This window comes from Maylandia zebra, linkage group LG11, assembly GCF_041146795.1.
Source record: "Maylandia zebra isolate NMK-2024a linkage group LG11, Mzebra_GT3a, whole genome shotgun sequence".
Lineage (NCBI taxonomy): Eukaryota > Metazoa > Chordata > Actinopteri > Cichliformes > Cichlidae > Maylandia > Maylandia zebra.
Window position 1 is genome coordinate 4,417,017 of NC_135177.1, and position 15,234 is coordinate 4,432,250.

At 41.0% G+C, this 15,234-nt stretch overlaps 1 protein-coding gene across 2 annotated transcripts; it reads left to right on the plus strand.

The window, feature by feature from the left end:
* Positions 1–11,991: 11,991 nt before the first annotated feature.
* LOC143420921 (uncharacterized) lies at positions 11,992–13,669 on the plus strand. Of its 2 annotated transcripts, XM_076889569.1 has the most exons (5): positions 11,992–12,188; positions 12,286–12,397; positions 12,711–12,799; positions 12,914–13,086; positions 13,250–13,669. In XM_076889569.1, the coding sequence occupies exons 2-5, from the start codon at positions 12,342–12,344 to the stop codon at positions 13,277–13,279; spliced, it is 348 nt and encodes a 115-aa protein (XP_076745684.1). In that variant the 5' UTR covers positions 11,992–12,188; positions 12,286–12,341; the 3' UTR covers positions 13,280–13,669. The 2 variants fall into 2 exon arrangements, with proteins under 2 accessions (XP_076745684.1, XP_076745685.1); XM_076889570.1 differs by having other exon boundaries at positions 11,992–12,397.
* Positions 13,670–15,234: the final 1,565 nt, after the last annotated feature.

Below are 15,234 nucleotides of genomic sequence, written 5' to 3' on the forward strand. Positions count from 1 at the left end.
GAATGGCTTGCCACATTCAGAATAGAGATATGCAATAACAAACATTGGTCCACGTGATTTAGGTTCTCATTTGAAATAGTAAGTTATTAAATGTAGAATATAATTGACAGGGACATTTGATAGGATGTGGTACTGCAAAAGAACAAGAGCAAAGTAAATAAAGAAAAATATTGTGTTTGGTTTGGATAAATTCAGATTAAAATGTACCATTACACTCAGAGGATCAATATGAAATAAAACATATGCAAAATTTGTATGAAGTACATGACTGATAACTGTTCTGTCCTGAGCTTTTGTTTCTATAGCACCCACTTGACCACACCAACAGTTTCTCGCCACCAACAGGGGGTATTTGCAAAGAATAGGGAGGAATATCATCAAAACTGGGAAAGGTAAGCCCCGAAGGGGGTGATGACACCATAACTTTCACTTATGGTCAAATTCTTAAAATTTGACCCCAAACTTGAAAATTCTTCAAACATTTAGAGACAGAGTGGATAAACATAATGTCGCAAACCACATAAGGATGGAGCATTTGAATCAATAAGATGGTGAAATAACACGCAGTAAAATGTGGATCATGTTGATTATGTTTATTCCAGTGTGCAGAGGAGTCAATTCCCTTCACAAAGCTTGTAAATTCACTTGAACCAAAATTGGGAGCACCCGGTGCTGCAAGAGTTAATAGTCACAATACCCAAGGATAAGCACAAGAGCATGACTGATATGATGGGACTGGGATTTTGCTACACTTAATTATTGCAGACACAACTAAAACTATAACTGAAACTAATCAAAACTAAACTAAACTAGCAAACAATTGGTAAAAACTGATTTATACTGATATAAAATTGAAAATCTGAAGTCGAAGCTAAATAAAAATAAAAGCTAATGAAAATTGCAAAACTATTACAACCCTGGTCCAGACTAAGATGGCGTTGGACATCTTCAGGGCAGAAAAGGGTTGGTGTGACCAAGCTGTGGTTTGGCTTGTTGTCAAAATGTTACAGCTCTGGATGGACCAGTTACCAGGGCATGGAAGGATGACAGACTTCATTACATGAGGAGAAGGGAAATTTCTGGGATTGAGGATCCTCTGGGATAACAAGGCTGGAGCAACGGTACTCGAGAGAAGAATTTCTGATACTTTCTGAGATATGATGTCACTAACCTTCTCTTTTAATTGTCTAGCTCCAATGAATTGACACATGGGAGTGTGTCAAAAAGGGGGAGTTGAGTCCAAACAGCAAACAATGGTTTTATGAACATCTTATGACGTTATTTCTGTGTTTAATAATTTAGCTATGGTAAAACTTAAGCTTATAATGTGTTAGACTTAGAAAGGGTTCACTAATTTTTGATTTCTTTTACATACACATAGATTATGATTAGAATAAGTCCCTGGGTCAAAGAGTCCTGAACATAATATTTTAAACCAAATTTGAATCATTAGAACAACAATGGATAACAATATTAGATTATCAAGGCTAGGGAGAGAGGTGTTTTGGTTTTCTGTCTCTTGCAGAGAAAGGAACAGACACCAGACGGGGACACGGAGATGTGAGGACCCTTCACAGCAGAGACAGATGTAGGGACTGCCGAGACAGCAACTGGGGTCAAGTGTCATGGCGTTTGGGCTCCTGGAGAACATGGATCCCACAAACACAGCAATAACCATGAAGGGGTTGGCAAAAACCAGGAACACCAAACCAACGAGGTTCGAGAGACTCTTGGCAAAAAGGGGGACACGGCGGTGATCCCAAAACACACAGATCCTTGTTTGAAATCGGGGCAGAATAATCCCCAGAACTGTGCAATGACTAAAGGGTGGTCTAACCCCGGAGGTCGAAGAAAGAAGCTGAGAATCACCCAACTGGAAGACACTGGTAGCTGCAGCAATAAAAATAAAGGTTAAAAGCTCCTTAGACAGAGGTTCTAGTCTAAGTACATTTGAAAGGTATAAGGGGGCATTAAAAAGGGGGTGGAAAACTGGAGCACCAAAATAAAGCTGTGGGAGAATTGGGGAGTGATGGGAGTGTCATCTGTAACTGCTGTTATGGTCGTAAATCTAACTTTGCTTGCATCTGAACTGCGTGAACACAGAGGTCATCCCACATATGGTCCACCCGTTAAAGGGGGACAGAGGGCCTCAGGACCAAGAAGAACTGGACCTTGCAATGCTGGAGTGTATGTTGTAAGTGATCTCTTTGAAGAAAAGAGATCAAAGGGGGAATTGTGATATTATTCTGTTATCATATGTTACCTTATATATGTAATCAAAGTAGTTGAATTAGAATACTGCTGTAGATCATATTATACCCTTTAATATAGAGTGTGTGAGCTGTATGTAGTTTAGTTCTCATTATACTTTTGAGTTAAAAGAACATATTCACTTATTAGTTTATTAGACAAGTGTGCATCACTCTGTATCCTTGATCTGCTGTGAATGTGTTACATGCTTAATTGTTGAATCATGAAGAGAAGATTGTAAGCAGGAGACTCTGTGTCTAAGACAGGGGAGATAGACAGACCACATTCCATACCCCCACCTTACAGAAAGCAGAGAAACAACTGCCGAGGTCATAACTTAGGCGCTGTAACAGAGAAAGAATGTGATGTTTTGGCTTTTACGACTAGAGACTATAAAAAGCTGAGCAACCCGTCACCATTTTGAGACATGCTGTCGAACCTCTGCAAGCATCTCTCCCGTCCGGACGTTGTAATGCTCTGACTGTTGAATTATATGGAAATAAATGATTGTTGATTGAGCATTTATACACCGAGTATTGTCCTTCCTTCAGCCCAAAGATTCAAAGAATTGGGAGATTTCAACACCTTCCACGGTGCTGATCAAAATATGGGACATCGCTATTGATGTTATTGATTATTGTGATAATATTTTTACAAAATGTTCTTTCTCTCTCTCATCCAGGTTAATAAAGTTTGTGTGAACAACACAAAATGTCACATTAACTGCTCAAGAAAGCTGCCATTTCACCCATTTGATGTTTGAAAAGGTCTGTTGATTTTCAGGACATTGTTACCTTTGATTTCAGTGTGCCACAGAAACTGCACTGTATTGATTACAAATTCCCTCCCCTAACCTGCAGTCAAATGCATGGTGTGTGTTGGAAGATCAATGACAACTATGGCAGAGCTCTCCCCCAGGGAATCTGTAGAGGTCAGTACTGATGTGGGGTGGTTGGTAGAGGAGATAATGTCACTGTTTCTCCCCACAGGGTGTTTATATGTTCTGTGTGTGTGTGTGTGTGTGTGTGTGTGTGTGTGTGTGTGTGTGTGTGTGTGTGTGTTTGTAGCAGTAACTCATTGATGGGATTTGATCAGTCAGTTTCAGGGTAGCTGTACAGCCACTGAGATGGCTGTGATACTGCAGTAGCTGGGCTTTGTAGCTGAGATGATCAGCATTGATTAAATACCGTGTCAGGTGTATATATCATCTCTAAGTGTTAGCCTCTGCATAAATCTACTTTTTATGTAACAAGGTAAATTTCATGCTTTTGAGAACTACTGCACATTTTGGGCGGTATGGTACATTTCCACCAAAGTCAAAGTGCCTAAACTAGAGCCAGTTACACTTATTTCCACTTTTGGTCATTTTAGCATTAGATTTAAATTACTGCAGTGATTTTAATAATTTTGTTTTTTTAACAGCTGTTTTTAACTTATTCATTCATTTAGCAAAGACTGCATAGCAGAAGAACAAACACAAGAAGTAGCATTGAGAAAACCCACTCCAGTAGATAAATCAACAAGGCACATTGTAAGTACCATGTTGTCTGACATTATCAAAAGTCAAATAAAAACTAATAACACCCCTATTAAAATGAAAGTTAATTTGGGATACTATTTGGGATATTTCATACTACTTTGGTATATAATAACTTTCTATCAGAATATGTCTTTTAACTTGCATCAAATAAATAACTTGGACTTGCTTTCAGTCCTCTCATTATTGGGAACATCCTGTCTCAGAGTGATGTTCATAAATTAGTCCATTAATTTCTTACTTCAAGGCTGGACTATTGTGATTCCCTATTATGAGGTTATTCTACGAAAGTATTAGCTGGAGAGAAACTAGATCATATTTCTCCCATATTAGCTTCTCTCCATTGGCTCCACCCATTCAGAACTGTATTTAAAGTCTTTCGTTTCCAAAGTAAAATTCCATCAGATTTTCATCTCTGCAGTCATCATTGGTAAGAATTTTTTTTTCCAGAAAAGTGCCTGCCCTTCCCTGACCAATGGATCTGCCGGAGGCCCTTTTTCCTTTCATAAAGGAATTCTTCCTTCACCAAGTGTTTGTCCCCAACCCCTGGGCCACGGACCGAGTCGTTTGGTACTGGGCCGCGAGAGTTCAGGCTCGGGTGTGAAATTTATTGTTTTCGTTAACTCGGTTTCCCTGGGTCTTTTCCCATTTGTTATGAATAAGTCTTCTTTGTTTTAGTACTGGTACCGGTCCGTGAAAATATTGTTGGACATAAACCGGTCCGTGGTGCAAAAAAGGTTGGGGACCGCTGCTGTAGAGGACTGTCTGATAACTGAGCTTCTCTCTCTAACCCACATAGCAACATTGGTATGGCCCTGATCTGGCCCACACAATGTGCTTACACATGGCCCACATACTGCAAAGAATGATGGCCCTTTGGTGGCCCAGATCTGGTTTGCCAGAGGTGGCCTACACATGGGCCAGCACAAGGCCAGTTGCAGACACACTGGTGGTCCTGTGCTGGCCCATGTGTGGATTACCTCTAGCAAACCTGATCTGGTCCACCAAAGGGCCTTCATTCTTTGCAGTATGTGGGCCATGTGTGTGCAGCCACGGGCCAGTTGCAAACACACTTTCACTAAACTGAGTTCTTCCTACCTGCATTCATACATATTCACACTCTTGACATGCGAACTGGAGGAGCCAGGTATCAAACTACTAACCTTCCGATCAATCGGTGACCTGCTCTACCTTCTGAGCTACAGCCACCCACTGCCAAAGATGAGGTTTTGGATAAAGTGTACACTCACAAACCTGTCAAATGTGCATTTGAAACGTTGGCTACTATAGCAGTATAGTATTGCAACATGGCATTTGGGTCTTCTAACTAAAATAGGAAAAAAGGACCATAAATAGTGCCATCATTGCCAGACCTGGCCTACATCTGGTTGACATACACTCTGCAATGACACCGGTCAGTCAGAAGTACCATCTTGATGTCAGATCCGGGCCAGACCTGTTTTCTGTGGGCCTGGGTCACATAAACCAAACCACAACTGAGCCAGATATGGCATGCCATCACATAGACATTGCCATCTATGCCAGGCCTGGCCCATATCTGGATGGAATACGTCTTATCATGCCAGAAGTCAACCAGCAGTGCCGGCTTGATACCAGATCCGGGCCAGACCTCCTTGCTATGTGGGAATAATGTAGGGTCTGCAGTTAAAGGCTCAGTTCAATTAAATTAAATTAAATTAAATTAAATTAAATTTATATAGCGCCAAATCACAACAAAAGTCGCCTCAAGGTGCTTCATAGATACAGAGAAAAACCCAACAATCATATGACCCCCTATGAGCAAGCACTTTGGTGACAGTGGGAAGAAAAAACTCCCTTTTAACAGGAAGAAACCTCCGGCAGAACCAGGCTCAGGGAGAGGCGGCCATCTGCTGCGACCGGTTGGCGTGAGAGAAGGAAGACAGGATAAAAGACATGCTGTGGAAGAGAGACAGAGGTTAATAACAGATATGATTCAATGCAGAGGTGTCTATTAACGCATAGTGAGTGAGAAAGGTGACTGGAAAGGAAAAACTCAATGCACCATGGGAATCCCCGGCAGCCTACGTCTATTGCAGCATAACTAAGGGCGGATTCAGGGTCACCTGGTCCAACCCTAACTATATGCTTTAGCAAAAAAGAAAGTTTTAAGCTTAATCTTGAAAGTAGAGATAGTTTCTGTCTCCCGAATCCAAACTGGAAGCTGGTTCCACAGAAGATGGGCCTGAAAACTGAAGGCTCTCCCTCCCATTCTACTTTTAAATAGAGATGGCACGATACCACTTTTTTATGTCCAATACCGATACCGATATCGTAAATTTGGATATCTGCCGATACCGATATGGATCCGATATAGTGTGTTTTTTAATCAATAAAACTGTTTTTTTAATATATTGCTGCATTTTGTATAAGTTCATACTCAAGTTTAAATAAACAACAACACTAAAGCTATTCTGTTATACCTGTATGCAAAAAATACACTGTACCCAAAATAATTCATAGTTCAGCAATACTGATCAATCTAATAAACTTAAACCTACTCAATCCTTCCTATTCTGGTATTTTAAAGAGTACTTAGCAGAAATATTAGGCAACCTAACTAATAGGGTTGCAAACTCCCAACAAAAAAAAATAGGCAACCACCCTCCAACTCATGATGCTTAATCGACGTAATCAACTTTAATTTGATGCAGTGTGGAAAAAAAATGCACAGAAATAAATTATTTTTCAAGAATAATTAAATAGATTCAACATCTTTCTTCGACAGAATTGCAGACTGCAAGATGGTACCTTCCCAATCGAAAAAGTAGTATAGCTTACTAGGGTATTTTAGACTTAACAGTTACTATATACAGTAATGGACTTCTATATATTTTACATAAGATTAAAACTTTGGGTGTAAGATTCAGATAATTATTTATTAAAAGCTAGACATTTTAAATGAGAATAAGAAAGAAAAGTATGTCTTTGTGCCCCCCTTTCCCTGTTAACTCATTCACTGCCATTGACGTCTATAGCCGTCAATGGCAGTGAATGAGTCAATGGGTTTAACTCATTCACTGCCAATGGCTGGCAGTGAATGAGTTAATGCCCATCGGCCCCCCCTGGCTAAACTTTGCTAGATCCGCCCCTGCACAGTTACCAGCCGTCAGCTGCGTAGAAAAGGATCCTGATCTAGAAAGTAATCTTAAATAAATTCTAAAATGCTGGTTCGGTAGCGAGGCTACAAATACACACAGCCGCTCTATCACGTGACGCACACTGCTCCGATGCGCTACGGTTATGAGCCGAGTTATGCCATGTCACAAGTTTTGTGAGGTGCTTTTTTGATATTTAATGGATCGGATTACATTTTTTATTTCTCTCCGATATCTGATCCAGTAATTTAGGTCAGTATCGGACCGATACCGATACGTAATATCGGATCGGTCCATCTCTACTTTTGAATACTCCAGAAACAACAAGTAGGCCTGCCGTGCGAGAGCGAAGTGCTCTAATAGGGTGATATGGTACTACAAGATCAGTAAGATAAGATGGGGCCTGATTATTTAAGACCTTGTATGTGAGGAGCAGGATTTCAGTTCAGTTCAGTTTCAGTTTTATTTGACATATGCAAGTTAGCTCAGGGTCAGCATTGCAATGAAATGTGTTTGACAAGCAGAAGATAAGTCACTCAGCAGTATAGTATGATAAAAATATTACCAATATTAAGAGACTAAATTTATATAAATATATATACACACATGTATAAATGAAAAAATCTTAAGAAATCTTAATCTTAGGCTGTATGAGATGATTGTTATGAATTACTTTTTGAGCACTTAGCACTTAGTTCCTCCTACGCCGGGTGGTGCATCGGGCAGCTAGTGATCTCCATCGATGTCGGTCAGCAGCAACTGCTATTCGGTCCCGGTAGGAAATTCTCAGGATTCGCCGCAGGCCACATTGTTGAAGCATGTTCAGGTGTTGAATAATTGCACTTGTGGAGCACCAGGTTTCACTAGCGTAAAGTGCAGTAGGGAAGACGATAGAGTTCAATAGTCTGATCTTGACCCTTACATTCAGGGAGGTCGAGTTCCAAATAGGTTGGAGACATCGCAGGACACCAACTGCCTTCCCTACTCTGGCGTCGACATCCCGATCACAGACCCCGTCATTTGAGATGATGCTGCCAAGATATGTAAAATTCTCCACCTCTTCAGCACGTTGTTGGTTGATCATGACCGGAATGCGGGTACGTGCATAGCCAACTCAGAGTACCTTGGTTTTTTTGGCGCTGATTCTTAATCCAACTTTCGTCGCCTCCCTCTGCAGGGCCACGGTCAACTTTTGGAGGTCTTCCTGAGTCGAGCCCAGCAGGGCGATGTCATCTGCGAAGTCCAAGTCAGTGAGATTACGTGCTTCGTGCCAAGGCACACCGATGCCAGCTTCGTCAACTGATCGTCGCATGATGAAGTCAATTACCAACAGGAAGAGGAAATAGTACGCATCCTTGTCGGACGCCAGTATTGATCTTGAAGAAATCTGTGCAGCCGTCATCCGTCTGGACGCAGCAACGGGAGTTGGAGTAGAGACAACGAAAGGCATCTACAAACTGCTGAGGGACTCCATAGTGACGTAGGATAGCCCATAGAGTTGGCCGGTGGACGCTGTCAAAAGCCTTCTTGGAGTCAATGAAATTAATAGAAATCTTCCTTTGGTATTCCAGTGTTTGTTCAATGATCATAAAACTGTTCAAAAAGAGTTATAAAAATATGATCTTCTCGATATATAAAGAAAAGGAAAATATTTAAATTAAGTGAATGTCTCTATTTAAAAACAAACAAACAAACAAAAAATTCATGATGTGATATTATAGTATATAGTATATCAGAAATCTGTTCACTATTTTTATTACAAATTATATCAGTAAGGAAGCTGACTAAATATTCACTGATAATTTATGGCAAAGGGGTGGGATTAAATAAGTGTATACTTCTTCCCACTCCCTTTCAACATGTAAATTAATCAGAATGTTTTTTTGTATGTAATTTGTATAGTATTTCTTTCTCTCTTATTTCTTTTCTAAATGTACTTGTATATTGTTCACATGTTGAAATAAATTACCAATCAATCAATCAATCAATCATGCGGAGGGTGAAGATTTGCTCGACGCATGACCGGCCACTCCGAAACCCAGCCTGCTCTTCTCGCAATCGTTCGTTCACTGCGTGTCGTAGCTGATTCAAAAGAGCGAGGCAAAACACTTTCCCGGGTACCGACAGCAACGTGATGCCCTGCCAGTTGTTACAGTCACCCAAATGACCTTTCTTTGGAAGTTTGATGATGGTGCCTTTTGTCCAATCATCGGGTACATGTGATGATGACCAGCAGGCGTTTAAGAGTCTTGTAAGGGCGGCTTCAAGATGGGGTCCGCCATGCTTCAGCATTTTGGACTCCGCCATTGCCGGTCCCAAGCCCGGATGAAAAGGGAGGAGGGTTGGGTGTGGGGCTAGCAACCCCACCCTGTAAAAACTCCAACTGCTACGAAAACAGCAAGTGAATCTCATTATCGATTGTTATGAATAGCACCACATAAATAAAAATGATACTCGGTGTACTATTGTCAAGAAATGAAAACATGAAAACTGAGATGAGATTAACTCAAGCTTAAAGTATGTAGCGTGGATGATATCTGTGAATTTAAAGCCACGAAATTATTCATTTTATCTTTTTTGTCTCAAAATAAATAAATTCTTCTTATCACGCTCAGGGAGTTCAACACATAGAGAGAACAGTACAGTGAAAAGCCATTTTCGTCCAGCACAGTTATGGACGCAGAAATGGACGACAAAGTGTCAACAGTATTCAGCACATGTCTTCCTCGAAGCATTCAGTAGCCAGTGCCACTGCAAAAGCCAGAGCTATCAATTTGGAAAAAGCTACACTTGAGGCAGATCTGGAAGCACTGGAGCTTGGAAAAGCAGCTGCTGTTGCTAAGGAAGAAGAAGAAGAAGAAGCAGCAGCAGCCATAGAATGTGATGATATACACAGCAACAGGAGCAGCATCTCACACTTGTTCATCAAACAGCAAACCAAGGAAGATGAAGATCAAGCTCGGATCAGTTTCAAACCTGCCATAGACTCTCAAGACACACTGAGCCCTGTCTATGTCAGGAAAGCATCGCTGTCAACAAAAAAGAACCCCCAGAATCTAGTGTAGAATATCACACTTCACCCTCAAAACCAGGTTACTCAAGCTATCGTATTTTCACGACCATAAGACGCACTGTACTAAAAGGCGCAGTCTCAGTTATGTGTGCCATTACTGTATTTAACACACACATAAGGCGCACTGGATTATAGGGCGCATACAAGTACCGTATGCGTATTTAAAAATAAAGCGGGAGCAAACCTGAGTTCGGTACCTTACTCACATTTCTATTACCGGTAATCGTCATCATCAACAACACACAAGCATACAAGTGTGCGTATTTAAAAATAAAGCAGGAGCAAAACGAAGTTTGGTACTCACATTTTTATCATCAATCAAACCCATCGAAGTCCTCATTCTCTGTGTCTGAATTGAACAGCTGCGCTAAATCTCCATCAAACATGCCAAGTTCACTTTCTTCACTGTCAGAGTCACTTTCCGCGCCGTGCGGCTCCTCGGAAATGATGCCGGCTTTTGCGAAAGCTCGAACAACAGTGCCAGCAGACATGTTAGCCCAAGCATCTACAATCCATTGGCAAATTGTGGCGTAACTCGCCCGGCGCTGCCTTCCACTCTTGGTGAAACTGTGGTCTCCATCGGTCATCCATCGCTCCCAGGCCGCTCGCAGCCTTACTTTGAACGGGCGGTTCACACCGATGTCCAGCGGTTGGAGTTCCTTTGTCAGGCCTCCCGGAATGACAGCAAGCTCACACCCAGATAGCAAGGAGACATTGAACAGATGTTGATTTTCCATCTGAACCATCAGAATCGTCAGGATTGAAATGTCAACACAAAACCAATGTTGAAACAACATTGAAATACTGATGAAACCTGACACTGACATTGAAATAACATTGATTCACTGTTGTTCTGTCATCGTTGATTGTTGATCTATTTATAGTTGACAAGGTGACAACAATCATGTTGAAAAACCATCGATTTATGGTTGAGCGGGAAATTAAAGCTGCTACCACTTGGACTATTCCACAGCACCCCTATCACATTGGTACATCCCTCCAGGTAACCATTGTCTTGTACAGTAGAGCGGGACATTAGATTTACTCTCAGCGGAATTGACTGGAGAAGGCATCAGTTCATGCACTGCACTGGCCTGCACCACGATTAGTATAAGGTAAGAATGAATGACTTTTGTTCTATTCGTTATTTCCACGGTTGCATTTGAATAACAGTAAAAACAAACAAACAAACTTGTTAATGTAAAGTTTCGGATAAAATGTGGGAGCCCGAAATTGTGTCTACTTTCATCTTACAATCCGGCAACAAATAAATTGCACTGCAAACAAAGTCTATCAACAAAGAAAACATTTTCGTTTCATACTTTTCCGTTATATTCCCTTACAAAGCTAGCTTTAACGCTTCGAGGGTTCCTTTGTTCTTGCCGTCACCTCGACGCTTGACCCAGACTTTCGCTCTGTAGTTGCTTTTTAGCATAGTACTACAAAAAATTTTAAATCTGTGATATATGATTGATAAACGTAAAGGTAACTGTATAAATGTGTCCAATGACTTTGTTACTTTTAATGATTGGAGAGCACCCGCTTCGATTCGCACTCAATTCAAACTTTACGTTGCACGCTCACCTAACTTTACGCTGCACGCTCACCTAACTTGCGTTTGCACCTTTTGTCCACACGTAAACTGCGTTTAGCATTTACGTGTGGACAAGGAAGACGGAGAAAACGCAGCGTCAAAGGTGTGCGCCTATTTTGACACCACACTGTGCGCCAAGTTTTTGTCTCGGTGCCATGAATTCCTACAATGGCAGACTTAGACAAAATACTGTTAATTTTATTATCTTCAGTGTTTAAATGCTTACATATACGGGTTTGCTTGTAATTGTTGCCTATATACATTTTAAGCTATTATTTATTATTTAGTTCAATCAATAGATCAAGTTTTGTAGCGACTATGAAATATATTGTAATTATCTGTTTCCTGTTTATCCTAGACAGGGCAAAAAAGGACTCCAAATTAAAAAAAAGATAAAAATGAAAGACTGGTGCATTGTGCAGTTCAGCACTGGTGGTACAGAAATAGTCCCTAGTTCATGGATAAATGGGGAGAAATTGTCATGGCCTCCATATCCTCCGTGAGACACATTCAGGATCCACGACGCAGTAAAGAGGAGAGTTCATCCTGGTGCAACATGGCTCACCTATGCACCAGTCCGACTTCTAATAAGCCATGGTGGGTATCATCTGGATTGGTGTTGTATAAATGTAACAATAACAAGTTTTTCGTGTCCTAATTTATGTCTGGCCATACATTGTGTTTGTACTTCCAGACACATTTCACGAAGCAGAACGCAGTCTTCAGAAATATCTAAGTGAACACTGTGATATGTCTGACCTTCAGTCCGAAGCTGAAACTCAGACCAGTCATAAAAGAAAGCACAAGTAAACTTTTTTTATTTCACAAACATATCTTTGATTGCTAAGAATTTATGATCTTGTCTTTTATACATATCTGTGGTGCTTGCATACTGCAATATCACCACATAATATAGTCCAAAAAGTGGAAGCTTGTAAACTTTTTATAAATGCAAAGCCGTGTACACTTGTGCACTTCAAAAATCCCTTGTATACTGTACCTTCTTGCACATCTCCGTTTCCTGTGTGTGTTGTTATAAATCAACTGTAACTTTAGGAAAAAATATTCCAAAAGCACATTTGTAATTACTTATGACCGTTTTCAACTTTTTTTCTTTAGACCAAATCCCCTGTACACATATAGTGACTCAGAGGATGAGCAGCCCACAAAGAAATGGTTTCCTCGGGCCCCTCGAGTGAAAATACCAGGTAATAAAATACTGTCTAGTGTCTTTGTACATATCTGTGTGTGACACAAGGAAACTTTTGATAAGTTGTCTGTATTCTTAAATACTTTAAAAAAAAATTATCTTTTTCTGTCAGACCTGACGAGAGCTGTTAACGAACTCCGTGAGGAGGTCAGAGCCATCCGCAATACCGGCTGCAATGAATCGGTAGATGCTGGGGTACTGCCTCTGGATTTGCCCTTGCACAACATTGAGGAGCTAAACAATGCAGAGCCAGCTCTTCAATCACAAGAGGCAAATAAGGCAATGGTAAGTATATAAAGGTTATGTACACTTTGTAACTATAAAGTGTAATAGCTGTCAGATGTGATTTAAATACATAACAACGGCCTGTTGGTTAAACACACAAGCACTTGCATACACATTTAAGACATGAGACACGCTAATTCCATCTCTTAAAATGTGTCTATAGGTGAGACGCTTTGCCTTGATTGGAGCCTGACGCAGCAGTTAGGGGCAAACTCTATGTCCGAGTTTGTCTTTGCACAAGCAGTGCAGAAATGGCTCCGATACGCCCCAGATCGTTTGGGTGGTGCAGGACGCACATCATGCAAAAAATTACAAACTTCTGTGAATCATATAAACGTAAATAGGAAACTGTCTTTTAATAAAGTATTTAGCAAACGAAACATGCCTATTGACCTTTTTTTGTTTATTTTTTTTCTCTGTTACATCACATGCAATGCTTTCTTATTTTAGGATATTAATATTGACATGATACATTGTGAGACATTTGGGTTTTTTTTATAAAGGGTGTCCAATTTAAGGAATAAGTACAATTATGTGTTTAGGTGGTTGAAGTATTGATGGAAACATGCAGTAGTTTAGTATTGGTTAAAATAGCTATAAAGAAAGGTAGATTTCCAGTCATGATTTAACTGTTGTTTTAATAAAAAGCAAATATGCGAAAGAGGTGGAAAATCAACACCATAGCTCAACAGTGTTTCAATATCAGAATCTGACATTGTTTCAATGTCAGCAGTATTAGAAAATATAACGTTGAATCAACGTCAGGTTTCAACATTGATTCAACATCAAAACCTGACGTTGTTTCAACGTTAAAAAAGGGTGCAAGAGTGACGTTAGGTCAACGTCACACTTCAACGTTGATTCAATGACACAGCCTGATATTGACTCAACATTGTTTCAATGTTTCCTTGCTATCTGGGCAGTTCATTTGTTTCACTAGTTTTTTCACATCGGCTGTGAGATGGGCACACATAGAGTCACAGATTAAGAGCAATGGTGATGCGTGGAAAAAACCACCTGGTCTCCTTACATACACCTCCCTCAGCCACTCTTTCATCATTTCCTCATCCATCCAGCCCTTTTCATTTGCCTTAATGATGATTCCTGCTGGAAACTTCTCTTTAGGCAAAGTCTTTCGCTTAAAAATCACCATAGGCGGCAGTTTCTGTCCATTAGCATGGCAGCCAAGCACAACAGTAAAAGAAGACTTTTCATACCCCGTTGTGCGTATCGCTACCGTGCTGGTCCCCTTCTTCTCCACAGTGTGACTCACCGGGATGTCAAAAGTGAGCGGGACCTCGTCCATGTTTGTGATGTGGCTGGGCTGGATGTTTTTGTCACCGATGTGTTTGCTGCAGTAGGAGCGGAAGATGGCCAGCTTTTCCTTATAATCCGCTGGAAGTTGCTGCGCTACCATAGTCCTGGTCCGGATGGAAAAATGGCACTGTTTCATAAAACGAAAGCACCAAGACGGACCTCCTTGGAAATGTTCAATGTTCATCTCTTCAGCTAGTGAAACTGCTTTTAGCCGAATGGTGACCGTCGAAACGCTTCTCCCGCTCGTTCTTTGCTCGATGATCCACCGCTCGAGTCTTTCCTCCAACTCGGGCCACCTCGCCTTATGTCCGCGGAAACTCAGCTGCGTTTTCTTGACCTGCCGGAGCTTGTTTTCTAGCTTCCTCCATTTGCGAACCATCCATTCGTTAATCTTAAATTCTCTCGCCGCTGCTCGATTTCCACGTTCCTCCGCATAGCTGATGGCCTTCAGTTTAAACTGTGCTTCATAAGCGTGTCTCTTTGCCATTTTCAGGGTTGTTAAAACAACGATGTTCCACATAATGCACATACCTGTCCTTTTAGACAGGTATGTGCGATTGTCTGGTATATACGATCAACGCCCACACTTCACCCTTTAGCGTTCTCATGGTGTTCTCTACTACGTCCTCCTTACAACACACAGGGCGCACTGCGCTATAGGGCGCGCCGTACTTTTTGAAGAAAATCTAAGACTTTTAAGTGCGCCTTATGGTCGTGAAAATACGGTAAGTGAATATCAGCCAACTGCAGGACTGCCTCAGTTAACCACGTTGTGCCCTCACTACTTTTTAAGGTATCTTCAGAATGCAGTCTACCCATGAGGCATTCAGA